Below are 13,909 nucleotides of genomic sequence, written 5' to 3' on the forward strand. Positions count from 1 at the left end.
TACACCGATTTTTTTGCGTCAATTTTCAAAACTTTAAATCCACTAAATGTGACATAAGAAATGAGAAATTTTCTAAATGACCTATATACAATTTGAAATTATCTCAAGCAGAAAAAATTATATTTGAAGTGCGTAGAGTGCCACAGAATAGTGTTGAGTGCTGCTATACTTAAAATATTTTGGACCTTTTCCGTGCTTTGCAGTTGTGCGTTGTCTATTTTAAATAGCTGGGAGGAATTCTATATTGCAGGGAAAAAATAATGAAAGAAAAATTCTGCCACAAGCAAAAATGTTAAAATAAAGAGCTGCACGTTCTTATTGCGGCCTGTGCAAAAATCAAGCATCCACCTTTAGATTTCATCTCAAATGTATGAGTCACCCCATGTGAGAATACAGCAGGAAAACTCACAGGCTGTTTGAAAGACGGGAAGAATACGAAGAAGTCAGGATGAAAAACGCATTGAAGATATTAACTTGGAAAGACAATGAGATTTCGAGCGATATGGCGATAAGTGCAGACGCTGAAATACTAAAACACGTTAGAGGGACAAAGAGATTTAAAAAAAATGTCCCAACACAATTGTTCATAGTGTTCATGGCATCATCTGAAAACAGCTTGTGTTACAATTATCAGTCAGAGCAGGTCCGATTGTTTAATGATGTATTGTGCTTCGTGTCGTCTGTTGCAGTAAATACAAATTTAGTTTAATTGCAGCACCTCATTCAAGTCATGTTCTTAAATTAGTTTTCATTAGATTTCCATATTTATTTGTCATCTTGAGTTTTTGACTAGACGATTCATTTTCTCTCCGTCTCTCTCTGCTCGTATTTGCAGATTAGCTGATTACTCTGTTGTGTACATGCAGCAGTCGCTCACTACCGCTGTCAATCAAAGCTCTTATGTAATTCCACTGATCTCACTCATTGTCTGACAGATAAACGCATGAATGTCTCTGGAGTTCTAACATTTGAGCTCAGAATCATAAAAAACGATTTGATGGTGTCAGAGGGCGTTTTCCCCTCGACAGACGAGCGAGCTGATTAACATTCATTGCCTGTGTGTCGTCTGTTAGTGATTGGATTAGTAGCTGACGCCCGCCTGCAGCACTCACTGCAGCTTTCTGCGACACATTCTGCTGGAAATACAGAGTGAAAGACCAGTGAAGGTCTGAAAGGGAGAGATAATCTGACTGTGAAGGTTTCCTGTGATTCCAGGAAGCAGTACCCGATAATAAGTGTGTTTGTTTGTGTGTGTGTGTGTGTACTTGAATTTATATCAGTTTGAGCAAAGACCAGACAGAGTGAGGCAATTATAGGTATTTCTCTCTTTTACAAATATATTTAAAGGGATAGTTCACCGAAAAATTTAAATTCGCTCATTATCTACACACAACTATTCTAATGGAGGGGTGGGTGGACTGTTAACCACTGAAACTCCAACACCTCCATGTGGTAAGTAGATAATGGGCAAATTTTCCTTTTTCAGTGAACTGTCCCTTTAAGGTTAGAATTCAATTTAGATAAGGATTAGACATGTGGTTATGATTGAGGTGTGTGTGTAATCATTTTCTACTTAGGTCAGGGTTAGACATTCATTGGTTAAGGTTAGGGATTTCGGTTAGGGTGTCCACATTGAATGGGAGTCAGTGCAAAGTACTAATAAGGATCGCTGAGCAAACGTGTGTGTGTGTATGTATGCGTGGTTACATGCTGTGTGAAGCAGACGGAAGCCCAGTGGATTGTGGGATACCTGCTGTGTTATTCATGTTGGGCTATGGGCAATATGTCTAGGTTGCTACTGTTGGCACACACACACACACACACACACACACACACACACACACACACACACACACACACACACACACACACACACACACACACACACACACACACACACACACACACACACACACACACACACACACACACACACACACACACACACACACACACACACACACACACACACAGAGAGAGATAAGCTCTGGTTGATGATGTACTAATAGAAGACAAAAGCATTTTAATCAGGACACGTCGATCCTCCATGAACCCATGAGTGCAATCACAGCCGCTGCTGTTTTCTTAATTGGCAAAATGAACATGAATTAATCAGAACAGAGAGAGAGAGAGAGAGAGAGAGAGAGAGAGAGAGAGATTGGATGAACCTCCCCACTGCGTCTGCGATGTGTGTGAGTGTGATCAGCAGAGAGGCAGAGGAAGCAGAGCTGTAACATTCACCTGTATGATCAGTATAATGACGCCCGGGAGTGTATGATTAGCGTCAGTCCAAAAATTCAACCAGTCTCCAATCAGCCCTGTGACTCCCTTCACCTTGACTCTCTGAATGGGTCCGCGTGGTGTTGGTCCTGAGCACGAGGCTTTTTCAGGCCGAGCAGTGAAAACAAAAAAGTTCCGTTGGGGAGCTGCAGGTGCAGGTGATAATTGGCTGTAGAACTGTTTTCAAATACAAAATCCAGGTTCTGTAGAGTAACAGTTTATTTTTTCAAATATAAAGAAAGCAACAGGAGATTGTCCAACACCGCCACAAGCTCTCGAATCTCATTGTGTCTCCGATTTGACACCGTCTTGCTCTTCTTCTACACGTGTGGCGCCTCTTTTTTAATTTGATATATGATGTACTCTCACAGGGACTCACTAGGGCATTCTCTGGAATTTTCACTAGGGGGCTGCAAAGGGAAACTGCGAAGCAAGTCCACAGCACCTGCCTCAGACATGTGCCTCCTCACCACCAGCCCCTCTGGATCATTTCAGGAGAGTATCTGGAGTTCATGATGGAAGCAGCTTGAGTTTACGCCTGTGAGCGACATCTTTGACGTTATCATTCAGGACCAGAATTCATAGTTTGAAACAAAGTACAAGAACCTCCATGTGCAAAAAAGTCTTTAATAGCTAGTTATAAAAGCTACATATTAGTTATTTAGGCACAGTCTTTATCTTCCAGCTAAAACTAACAAAAATCAAATATTAATAGGATATCAAGTATTTTATAGCAAACCTAATGTAAACCAGCCTTAATAAAGGACTTTTATTATCTGAGCTTGTCAGGAGAGCAGTTGGCGACTTGCCCGAGGCTGAATGGGTTTGATTAATATTCATATCCAATAAACATGAGGAAATTCAATTGTTTCCTTGTTGCCCCACCTCGCTGACAAATTCCTCAAAACAGCAATGAAGCAAGCTCAGCCTGAGACGTCCTTTTAGAACACGTTTATCTTCTGAACGAACTTACAACAGATGTGACCCTGTCCTTGTGTCTTTATTCTCTGAGAACAAAGACCTGAAGACGAGATAAAACTTTTTACGGCCGTGAGGTGATTCAAGTTCAAAACCAAGTCCTCATCTGACGCACAGCGGCAGAATCACACGGAGGTTTGGATCTTACGTCTGACTTATCACCACAGTAAACTACAGACTTGATAAGGCCGGTAGAAGGTGTGTGTGTGTGTGGGTGTGTGGGTGTGTAAGAGTAGAAGCCATGAATCTTATTTACCTCAAGCCAAGACATTGATGAGGTTTGTTGTTGCGCCAACTGAAACAAAGATGAAACGACAAAATGAGGCGGATTTAAAATAACATTAATCACTAAATAAAGGAAAATAACAACAAAAAAACAATCATCACCCTTTTACAAGTCCCTGGTTGTTAAACACACATTATGTAACTCCAATATCTTACTTTGTTCACTACATTTTAAACTTGAGAGAAATTAAAGAGATATCAGCCTATGATCATCCCTGGTTCTAACAATCATGATGACAGAATTAAGGTCATAGTGCAGCACACTAACAATTATACTCTAAGCATCAGCTGTAAACTTGTGAAGAGGAAAGACAACTAAAGAGTAAGAGAAACATTCTGTTTTAACTCAAATTAATCTTCCACCGCTGCCATTAAAAACGAATGTTCCTGCTGGAAACCAGAATCACTTCAAACCTTTATTTTGACGAGCTGAGGGTTCGAACTTGTGCGTCACTTTAAATATGAGCAAAAATACATCATAAGCAGAATATTACACTATCCCTCCCAGCAACGTATAAAGCAGAAAAATTGAAGTAATAGATGGATAAAAAATAAAAATAAATTATGACTAGGACTCGTCTCTGAAGCGTATGACTCATCGACAGCACCAGGCGCTGCCATGTGCTGAGTGATGGTGGATGAATGTGCCAGTGAGCCAGAGGCACCGAATAGACTCAACAAGCTCTTTCTCTCCAGGGCCTGATGAAGCACTTTTATTACTTTTGATGAACAGATTTGTTTGATTTTCAAGTCACGCACGAGGGGAGCTCAGCTCACACAGGCTGTAGCGATGCAGCGGTGAAACTAAATAAGGTGTAATACGCAGACATTAATATAACTGCAAGGATGGAATGTGTTATAAATCATTAAGTGTTTCGTTTTCACTTGATGGTATCATTTCTATTTTGTATTTACATGTTGGAAATAAAAACAAATGACTGAAAAAGAGGAGACATGGACGTTCTTTGATATATTCAGGCCTAAGTGATTTCCAATATGAGGCTGAAGCTACAATTTAGTGCACTGATGTAGAAGTTGAACATTGTCGTACAATTTATTGGTTGATTCCGGCATTTTTGACAATTTTGGGCCATTTCTTTTTACATTATTGTGGTTCACGGTGTTAGTGTGAGTTTAAGACCACACTCTGCACGACACTCCAGGGTGGTCCAAACTTTTTATCCCGAGGGCCACATACAGAAAAAAACATTCGAAGGTCTGGGCCACTCACGCCGCCACGCCCCCTTGCCCTGGAGCGGACTGTTGACAGTGCGCCTCAATCGCGGCGCGGCGGCGTTCTGAGGGACAGCTGGCAGGTCAGGGGTGAGTTGGGCGCCACCTAGTGTCTAAACTGAGAAGTATAATACAGTGGGCCATAGTCCATTACATTACAATTCCTTTAGCTGACGCTTTTATCCAAAGCAATTTACAATCAGTGCATTCAAGGCTACCTGAGGTTACAAACCCAGAACAACAAGAATCAAGAAAGTACAATTTCCTCAAAAATAGAGCAAAACTACAAAGTGCTATAAGTAAGTGCCATTAAAGTGCTATTAAAAAAATATATATATTATTTTCTTTTTTTATCTTTAAATTTTTTTTGCGGGCGGGCCAATTTAAAATGGATGGCGGGCCGCAGATGGCCCGCGGGCTGTAGTTTGGACACCCCTGGTCTAATCCAACTGTCCTGCAATAACTCACACATTAACGAGCTATAATGTGCAGTTTCTTCAGTTGAATCTCTTTCGCTGAGTCAACTGGAGCTGAAATTTTGACCCAACAGGAAACCAATGAGCATCCGTAGGTGTTTTCGTGTTTTTTTCAGTTTATGACATGAAGAGTGAAAATGAAGAGTGAAGATCTAGAGTAAAGATCTGGGTCAGCGTTATGTCTGATAACGTTTATCGCTGCTGATGATTCACATCTAGTAGGACTCATAAATAACTTAATCTGTGCGTGATGCATAAAAATGAAAAGCATTTCACATTAAAAATCACATGAGACATTTCAGTGCAACAGAACCATAAAAAGTAAATTAAAACATTTTATAAAATAGAAGCTTATTAAAAAAGCAGTCTCTCTGTTTTGAGGAGTCTGATCAACGAAACATAAAAACGGAAATGAAAATGTTTCATGTTTCCTTTTGTAATTCAGTGAATTTACTTCTACAGCTCGACTGATTTCTGGAAGCCGATGCTACTACTGATAGTAGGGAGGAAAAGATTTGTGTTCAAATATATTATTTTAAATAAAAATGCTTCCTAATAAGTTGTTATCAAACTCATATGATAAAGAAATGTATTATTGAGGCTATACATATATTTAAAAAAATAAGACAAATATATAGATCTTTTATTGAGAAAATAGTAAAGACAAATCTTTTCTGCATTGTTTATGATGTAAAATTAAAGTTTTTATATTGGCCAATCATTTTCACCAGTCAACTGATAAGTCAGTCTGTCTCTACCAGCGGCCACGGCCTCAGTCTCAATGTACTACACTCCCACGTTTATCAGTTTCATTCAAAACAGTCTAACATTTCCACTGTTCTTCACATGTTCTGCAGTCCTGTACATCACACACGCTGCTCCTCACTCTCCTGCTGCTCCTGTGGCTCTACATGTACGTCTCCATGGAGGAGCAGCCTGTGCTCACTGAGCCGACTGTAAACAGAACCTGCTGCTCACATGCGGGGGGGGGCAGATCCTACACAGCTCGTCTGAGGTTCCTCATGTGAGACAATATAGAAGATGACATGACACATTGAATGTTCGGGGGATGTGTGGGGTTAACACAGACTGTTTCACGAAAAGGAAATTACACACAATACACAATAAATCTAAACAGGAAACTCTAATTAACAACAGTAACATAGTTTGATGTGTATTTAAGAAGGGTGAACACATTCCTTGCTTCAGGGCTTTACAGGCCATAGTAATGTTGTGTTCATTTTCTGTTTCCCTCAGATTGTCGTTCACAGAACTCAAAAGAGATATTGTGCAAATTCCGGCCGCAGCTGAAAGAACAAAGAAACAAAGGAGCAGATTCCAGGTATTCTTCAGGTATTTCCACAGAAGACTTTATTTTCTATTTGCCTTCGAGGAACTGCAGTCTAATGCAAACAACTCGTTTTATTATCCCAATGAAAAAAGTCTGGCTCACTTCCATTCAGCTGCTTCCAGTTTATTATCCATGTTGATCAAATAGCACACTTATAGCTCCAGTGTGTACGATTCAGGTGAAAGGGATTTATTGGTAGAAATTGAACATAAAATAATTCTATGATGTTTTTAGTCGTGTGTTTCATCTAAATTGTAAGAATTTTAGTTTTCTTTACCCTTTATATGTGTTTTATTACAGTGGCCCAGACTGGACAAACTAAACACCTTTTGAGTTTTTATGACACCTAAAGGTTTCCACAGGATCTCTCTCATGTTTGGAAGAGCTGCAACATGCAGCTTCACCAACAGGTGTCACTGAATCCTACACACGGAACCTTTAAGAACAGAACCTTTGTAAATGCGATTACCAGTCTGGTCCCTGTTGGAAGTATCCGCTGGTTCTGGAAAAGTTTTTTCACTTTCTGTTTCCTCATTACAGGAAAAATGTATTCAACATTATCCTTAATGTAACTTTAAGTCTCTGCGGAACAGAAAGAGCTTGTGAGGGAAGTATTTGAATATGTTGGCTCTGTTTGGTTTAAAGTGGGATTTGAATATCATTTGGTAATTAAAAGAGGATGTTTTTGAGGGATTAACTAAGAAGAGGTAACCGGTAGATTTGTGTTATCAGCACCTGTTTTAATTATTTCTTTTTTAGAAAACCCATTGTTTTAACGAAGCAGATGGTAAAAATGACAATATATCCTTATCGCATTGAATTCACATTACTTCATTGTTCATTGTGGGAACAACACACAGCGGCAGCGGCACATTGTTTTCTCAAAATCGTAATCTTCAGTGTCCACCGGAGAAAGAATGTCCGGCTCTGTGATAGGATCTTCCGGGCACGGCCACTCGAGGAGAGAACTGCAACCCCCAAAGGTGAGTTTCATGCAAATTTAAAATGCTCAAACTCTGAGTCATGTAACTTTGTGAGAGAAATTAAAAATATGACTTTTACATCCAGACCCAGAGAGATGAAAACCTCCTCCTACTTCTGACAAACTATCTCCTCTGTAAAAAGGCCCCTCACTGACATATCACAGTTAGAGGATTGTGCAGCCTTGGCAGAAGAATAACTTTCTACACAGTATGAATCCTCCATTACAGCTCCCTGCATTCTTCATGTCTTTTGCCTCAAAAGTAAAGACGTTGGTCTTCCAGGTTTTTCTTTGTGTCTGGAAGCTCTCTGCCTCCTGACGAGCTTCACTACAGGCTGACAGACTTCAGATTTGTGATCCCAGCTCTTCCGGGCTTGAAAGATGCTCTTTGACAGTGTCAGCGCAGCAACTATACTTTTGTATTTTTAGGGTGAATTTCTTTCTCAGGCGATCCAGCACTTCCTACAATAATGACAGGCTGTCTTTTCTCTCTGTAGAGAGCTGACGTTTAGGATGTTACTGACGACTTTCTCGTGTTCAACCAAAGGAAGAACTCTTCCTGCCTGAAGATTTATGAAAGAAGACATTCGTGGTGGGCATAAAAGAGATGAGGCTGATTAAATTTTATTATTTTGCAGTTCGACAATGATTCCAAAAAATATCAAGAATAAAGTTGACTTCTCTTGCCCATCATATCCAGTTGGAGGAGCGGCTGACGCTCGTAACTCTGATCACAACACAGAGTTTATGAGTTAAAGAGAAATGACCTCCTTGTGACTAGGAAGTCATATAATCTATGCAGTTTGATGTTTTCTTAAAAGTACAACGTTAATCTTAAAATGTCAAGTTTTTTCTGGACATTTTCACTTTCTCGACATGCAACAAAAAAATAATCAGATTTATTTAGACCTTTTTTTTGACATTTTGACTCTATTTTGGCAATGATGATGAAAAAAGCCCATCCTTTGTTTATGTGTGGCCCTTCCACACCATGTAGCCTTATCTCGTGTGATTAATTTCTTTCTCTTCAGTTGCACCAGGGCAAGCCGAAGTGAAATGAGGCCAGTGATAATGTTATTAGTCAGATATATGCTTTTCTCTGCAACAACAATTATTGTGTGTTGTGTGGATGATCATTTAGAGGCCTAATTATCCGGCTAATGCTAATGAGTGCTTCATTAAAAGGCAGACCATCGAGTTGGGAAGGTCGTCCACTTAACCTCTCATCAGAAAACCATACAAACAGAGCTCACACCAATCATAACACAAATCAACACCAAGTGCTCTCTTACAATTATATAATTTCAATGATAATGCTCCTAATTCAAAACTTTGATCGGCACCGTCTTATATTTCCTGGTGCAACCCCCCCACGCTGTGTGAGTGTGCGGCGCGAGCTGAGCCCTCCTCTCAAACCCTGGCCCCCAAGAGCCGGTAATGATTAACCATCTCAGCAGTGGTGTTCTTGTCTTACACTCAACGATCAGCCGTCATAAAGTGAACACCCAAGGCGTCTTGTGCCGTTTGTGACGCACAGCAGATAGACGATAGACTTGTTGAAACCCAAGCTGATAAGGAGTCTGAGCAACGTTCCAGAGATTCACTGAGAAATGAGGAGAAGCGTGATTCACACCCTACCATCATACCACACACACACAAACCCACACACACACACACATTCCACATGGGGGACATTCACTGACACAATTCACTGCTCTGAGATACCCCACGTAACCCTACACTCACACAGCCAGGCCACAGTGCTGTGTCAGCCCTGGAGAATGGCCCGGCTGCCACTGTTATCGTTCTGCTAAACGCTCTGGCTTGTTTAACCAATCACAAATGTCTGTGGAGGTGCTAAAGGGAGGGTGACACAACGGTTGCACAGAGGGAGGAGGTGAGCTCTGCCATTTAAATGACTAATTCCACTCAGAGAAAACAGCACCAAGTCATTTCTCGATCCAGATCTGTGTAAAAACATTTCTCAGCAGGTGGTGGTTGTTTTTTTTTTATAATAAAAGGGTGTTTTTCAAAAGTGGAGGGGAAGGAGAAGGCAGACAACAACAGGTGCCGAGTGGCAGACGCCCACAGTCTCAATCTAACCCTAACAAACACACACAGACCGAACACACACACACATACATATGATAACACACACACACAAAAGTATAGTTAATTGAGTTCTAATTTAACTTTATCTGATTACACATCATTTCATGGCTTCCACATCTCTTTTGTTCTTGACTTAACAACCTTTTTACTATATTAAATTTAAATTTAAAAAAAGAAAATTCCCCTACTGTGTTGCACATATTAGTTACAGCAGACTACAGATTCGTCTCTGCCTGCACATTCTTCTCTTTGTGAGTCTATGACCGGACACTCTGTATTTCAAGTTAAAATCTCAAACTTCCAGTCCGTCCTGTTGTGACCTCATCGCCTCCAAACACTCACAACACAAAGACACATGCAATCCAAAACTGACCGAACACACACACACACATACATATGAACACACACACAAAACCTGAGTTCTAATTTCACTTTATCTGATTACACATCATTTCTTGGCTTCCACGTCTCTTTTATTCTTGACTTAACAATCTTTTTACTATATTAAATTTAAATTTAAATTAAAAACAATTCCCCTGCTGCGTTGCACATATCAGTTACAGCAGACCACAGAGAGAGAGAGATGATTCACCCTCACTGGGGCCAAATGTCTTATCGTTATTAAATATCTGAATTTTACATTCCTCCTTCTACAGGAAGTGAATTAGTTAAACCTGCATGTTGGCTTGCAGGTCCCACTTAGTGTTAGTCATTGAGAAGACCGACTCAGGCAAACAGAGGATGGCGTGCCTTGCTCAAGTCCCTGAGGGGAAACAGTGAGACGCACTCACCTGTAGTAAACTGTGTAACGAGTGTACTCACTAACCAAGTGTGTAAACTCCCACAACGTAGGATTTTCCCAAATCAAACATATACACGGTCTGTTTACTTTTCTCATTTTAATACCACTCCCATTCACACACACATTCCTACAGTGCAATCTACGTGCAGCACTTTCACATGTCACATCATGGAATTTGGGGGGTTCAGTGTCTTGCCCAAGGACACTTCGGCACCATGAATAGCAGAGATGAACTGCTCTACATCCTGAGCCATATCCCCCCCCCCCATGAGACCATGTTGGTCGCCTGCCAGAGAATCTGCAGGCTGCTTGATTCGATTGATGTAAAATGTGATGGACCAAGTTGATCTAGATCTAGACGTAGCTCTGGTTCTACTCTCATTCTAGGTTTTCTGTTCTACGTCGCTCTCTGCGGTCGTCTTCTTCCTTCAAGTGCATCACTACAGATTCGTCTCTTCCTGCACTCTCTTCTCTTTGTGAGCCTCTGACCGGTCACTCTGCATTTTCAAGTCAAAATCTCAAACTTCCAGTCCGTCCTGTTGTGACCTCATCGCCTCCAAACACTCACAACACACAGACACGCAGACCCATGCAATCCAAAACTTTAAGAAAAATGCAAAAGCCACAATGAATTCAATCATTTATGTTAAGTGGACAACATTAAGCCTCAGTCAACAACATTAACAAAACTGAAAAAATACTCCTGCTTCAACAAACTTCAAAAAAACAGTCACATTTCAATAAAAGTCTCTTTCTTTCTTTCTTTCTTTCTTTCTTTCTTTTCAGAGACATCCTCTTTCTCCGACCAGTGATTTCTGAGGAGGTGGTGACAAGACAAATGCTACTTTCCTGTGAGTCACGCAGACAGACAAAGGCCGATTTAGCCATTGGCTGAGCAAATGTTTGCAGATCACACAGCGTCAGATGGTGACGGATGATAAGAAACCAGAGGAGCTGGAGGCTCAGAGCTGCAGCAGGACGCGATCTAATGTACACACACAGGAGAAGCCATGTTTTCTTTTCAGTTTCTCATTAAACTGATGACACTGGAGGATTCCCGATTTCCCATGAAGGAGAAACCGGTCTGACAGAGCAGGTTTAACCCTGAGGAGACTTCTGGGAGCTCTGTGCCAAATCATACAACCTCAAAAGGTCACATTGCAAATTCTCGCACATTCTTGAGGTTCTTCACATTGTTTTAAAATGTTTTTAAATCACTGGACGTAATCTTCATCCAGCTAACCAGCCGTCATCCTCGGTCCCCAGGGCAGGAATAGAGACAGGGGGAGGGGGTGCGTCTTCTTTTAAAGCTCCTTTAAAAATGCATTTTTATAAAATGGCTTTTAAATAGACAGGGTTATTGCTTTCTGTGTCCAATCTCTCTTGCTTTAATTTATTTAAATTAGCAATTAACCTGCATGTATATTCTGTCTGTGAATTACGTTGTTAAAATTTGTTTCTGAAATGTGCTATATAAATAAATAAATTATTATTACTGGTACCGAGCACTGAGTCACTCTAACATACATCTCACTGGAGAAACCTTTAAAACTCCCACTGACGGGATGGACATGGGCTGGTCGGACAGAGATGACACAACCCAAGCAAAAGAAAAACATGACAGATTATATGAAATAAAGTTTTAGCTGGTGTTTTGTCAGAAGAGGATGAAACGGATACGTCAGACTGTGAAGACACTGGTCTCTGAGCAGCTGCGTGGGGGGGGGTTACAGGGGACTGAGTGAAGGAAGCAGATATGGAGGAAGGAAGGAGATAAAGACGGGACAGGAGGAGGGAACAGAATAAATATTTTGGGGAATTACATTCCACGCCGGTTTCCTCATGAAGCTGAATTATTCTGTGCCACAGAGAGGACACACGGCTGCTTATATTACAATAAATATTACAGAACGCAACCCTGACTGGAAACTATACGCTCTGCACTGATCTTATCATAAACCCTATGGAGGATCACACAATTATTACAGGAGTCCTGGTGGGAGTATTACACAATATGTAATCACTCAAAAGAACTTCCATTGAGATTAATCTTGTTTTAACAGGCAGGCGGTGGGAACATTAAATAAAAACATACTGTGCACCGGCACAGACACACTTAAATTTAGTTAGGGATCAATAGTGATTGGTGAAATACATTTATTAAGATTCTATCACATGGAATGAGGTGTATCACAGATTATAGTCATGTCCCTAAATGAAATGTAAAGGTTTAAGTCATTTTTAAACCCTTCCAGACTCTCTGCTGTTCTCACTCACTCCTCAAAGGGAAACACTTGTTTAAAAACAGCAGCAGCATCTCGGATCGCATTTGTGACCCGTGTTGGCTCACGCCTCACTCACCTCACTGACCGGGGGTCTGCTCCGCGGGTCTAAAGTGTTCTCTCTGAGGGGGTGAAGCTGATCCAGGTGGCTGTGCTGCTCCTGCTGCCGCTGCTGCACCTGTCGATCTGCTCCATGTTTTTATCGCTACAACTTTTTCTCCGAGTTTGTGAGTTCAAACTCTGCAGCGGCCCGGCGACGTGCCCCCCGCGTCACCGTGACGTCGAGCCGCCGCGTCACATGACGGGAAGAGTCGTTCACAACAGAAACCACGAGGTTCTGCTGAAACAGCTGATTTTACTCCTTCACTGCCAGAAAATGACTCGAAACCTCACACAGGATGCTTATCTCTATTCAGGTCGTACAGATAAATGGAAACTACTCATACTCATACCTGCTCTTCAGCATTACTCATCTGTCTTGTACATTTACACACTCAGTGATGTAAAGGTCCAGTGTGTAAGATTCAGGTGAAATGAACCTGTTGGTAGAACCTGAATATAAAATAACTCTAGTGACGTTTCCACTAGTGTGTTTCATCTCAATTGTGCAAATTGTTGTTTTCTTTACACTACTACATTCAAATGCTTTATATTTACATCAGGAGCGGCTCCTCTCTACGGAGGCCGCCATGTTTTTTTTACAGTAGCCCAGACTGTACAAACTAAACACCTAGACTTTGTACGGCAACTCAAGGTTACAACAGGTTCTCTTTCATCTACATTACGTCAAGACACAATCATCTACCAGTGTCTCAAAGTTTATGCTAAAATTGACCTTCTCTTTTTAGGTGGGATATCTTGATTTTTTTCCCTCAGAAATCGGAGATAATAATATTTGGTTTGGAATGTAATGTAATGTAAAACACTTCCGTGAATTTCACTTACTTACCATAAATGTAGAAAGAATTTATCGGGAGATATCAGGCTTATAACACATATTGCCCAAACTGCAAGGGATAAGATGCAATGACACACTAAGTGTAGAGTAAATGTTTGTTGGGAATCTGATGAATCATTTTCTGTGTTATTTTGTGCGTGTTAGAGTTCACACATGACTCAGAGATGATT

The 13,909-nt window shown here is 40.9% G+C and overlaps 1 protein-coding gene across 2 annotated transcripts in view; it reads right to left on the minus strand.

The window, feature by feature from the left end:
• The window catches only part of LOC128447695 (cAMP-specific 3',5'-cyclic phosphodiesterase 4D), an 86,207-nt gene extending 73,173 nt beyond the window's left edge, over positions 1 to 13,034 (minus strand). For both annotated transcript variants that reach the window (XM_053429970.1, XM_053429969.1), the window contains exons 1-2: positions 12,861 to 13,034; positions 3,515 to 3,553 (exon numbers count right to left, since the gene is read on the minus strand). In XM_053429970.1, coding sequence (XP_053285945.1) covers positions 3,515 to 3,529 — 15 coding nt within the window. In that variant the 5' untranslated portion in view covers positions 3,530 to 3,553; positions 12,861 to 13,034. The remainder of the gene's footprint in view (positions 1 to 3,514; positions 3,554 to 12,860) is intronic.
• Between the last annotated feature and the right edge of the window lie 875 nt (positions 13,035 to 13,909).

The sequence above is a fragment of the Pleuronectes platessa genome, chromosome 9 (genome assembly GCF_947347685.1).
Source record: "Pleuronectes platessa chromosome 9, fPlePla1.1, whole genome shotgun sequence".
Classification (NCBI taxonomy): Eukaryota; Metazoa; Chordata; class Actinopteri; order Pleuronectiformes; family Pleuronectidae; genus Pleuronectes; species Pleuronectes platessa.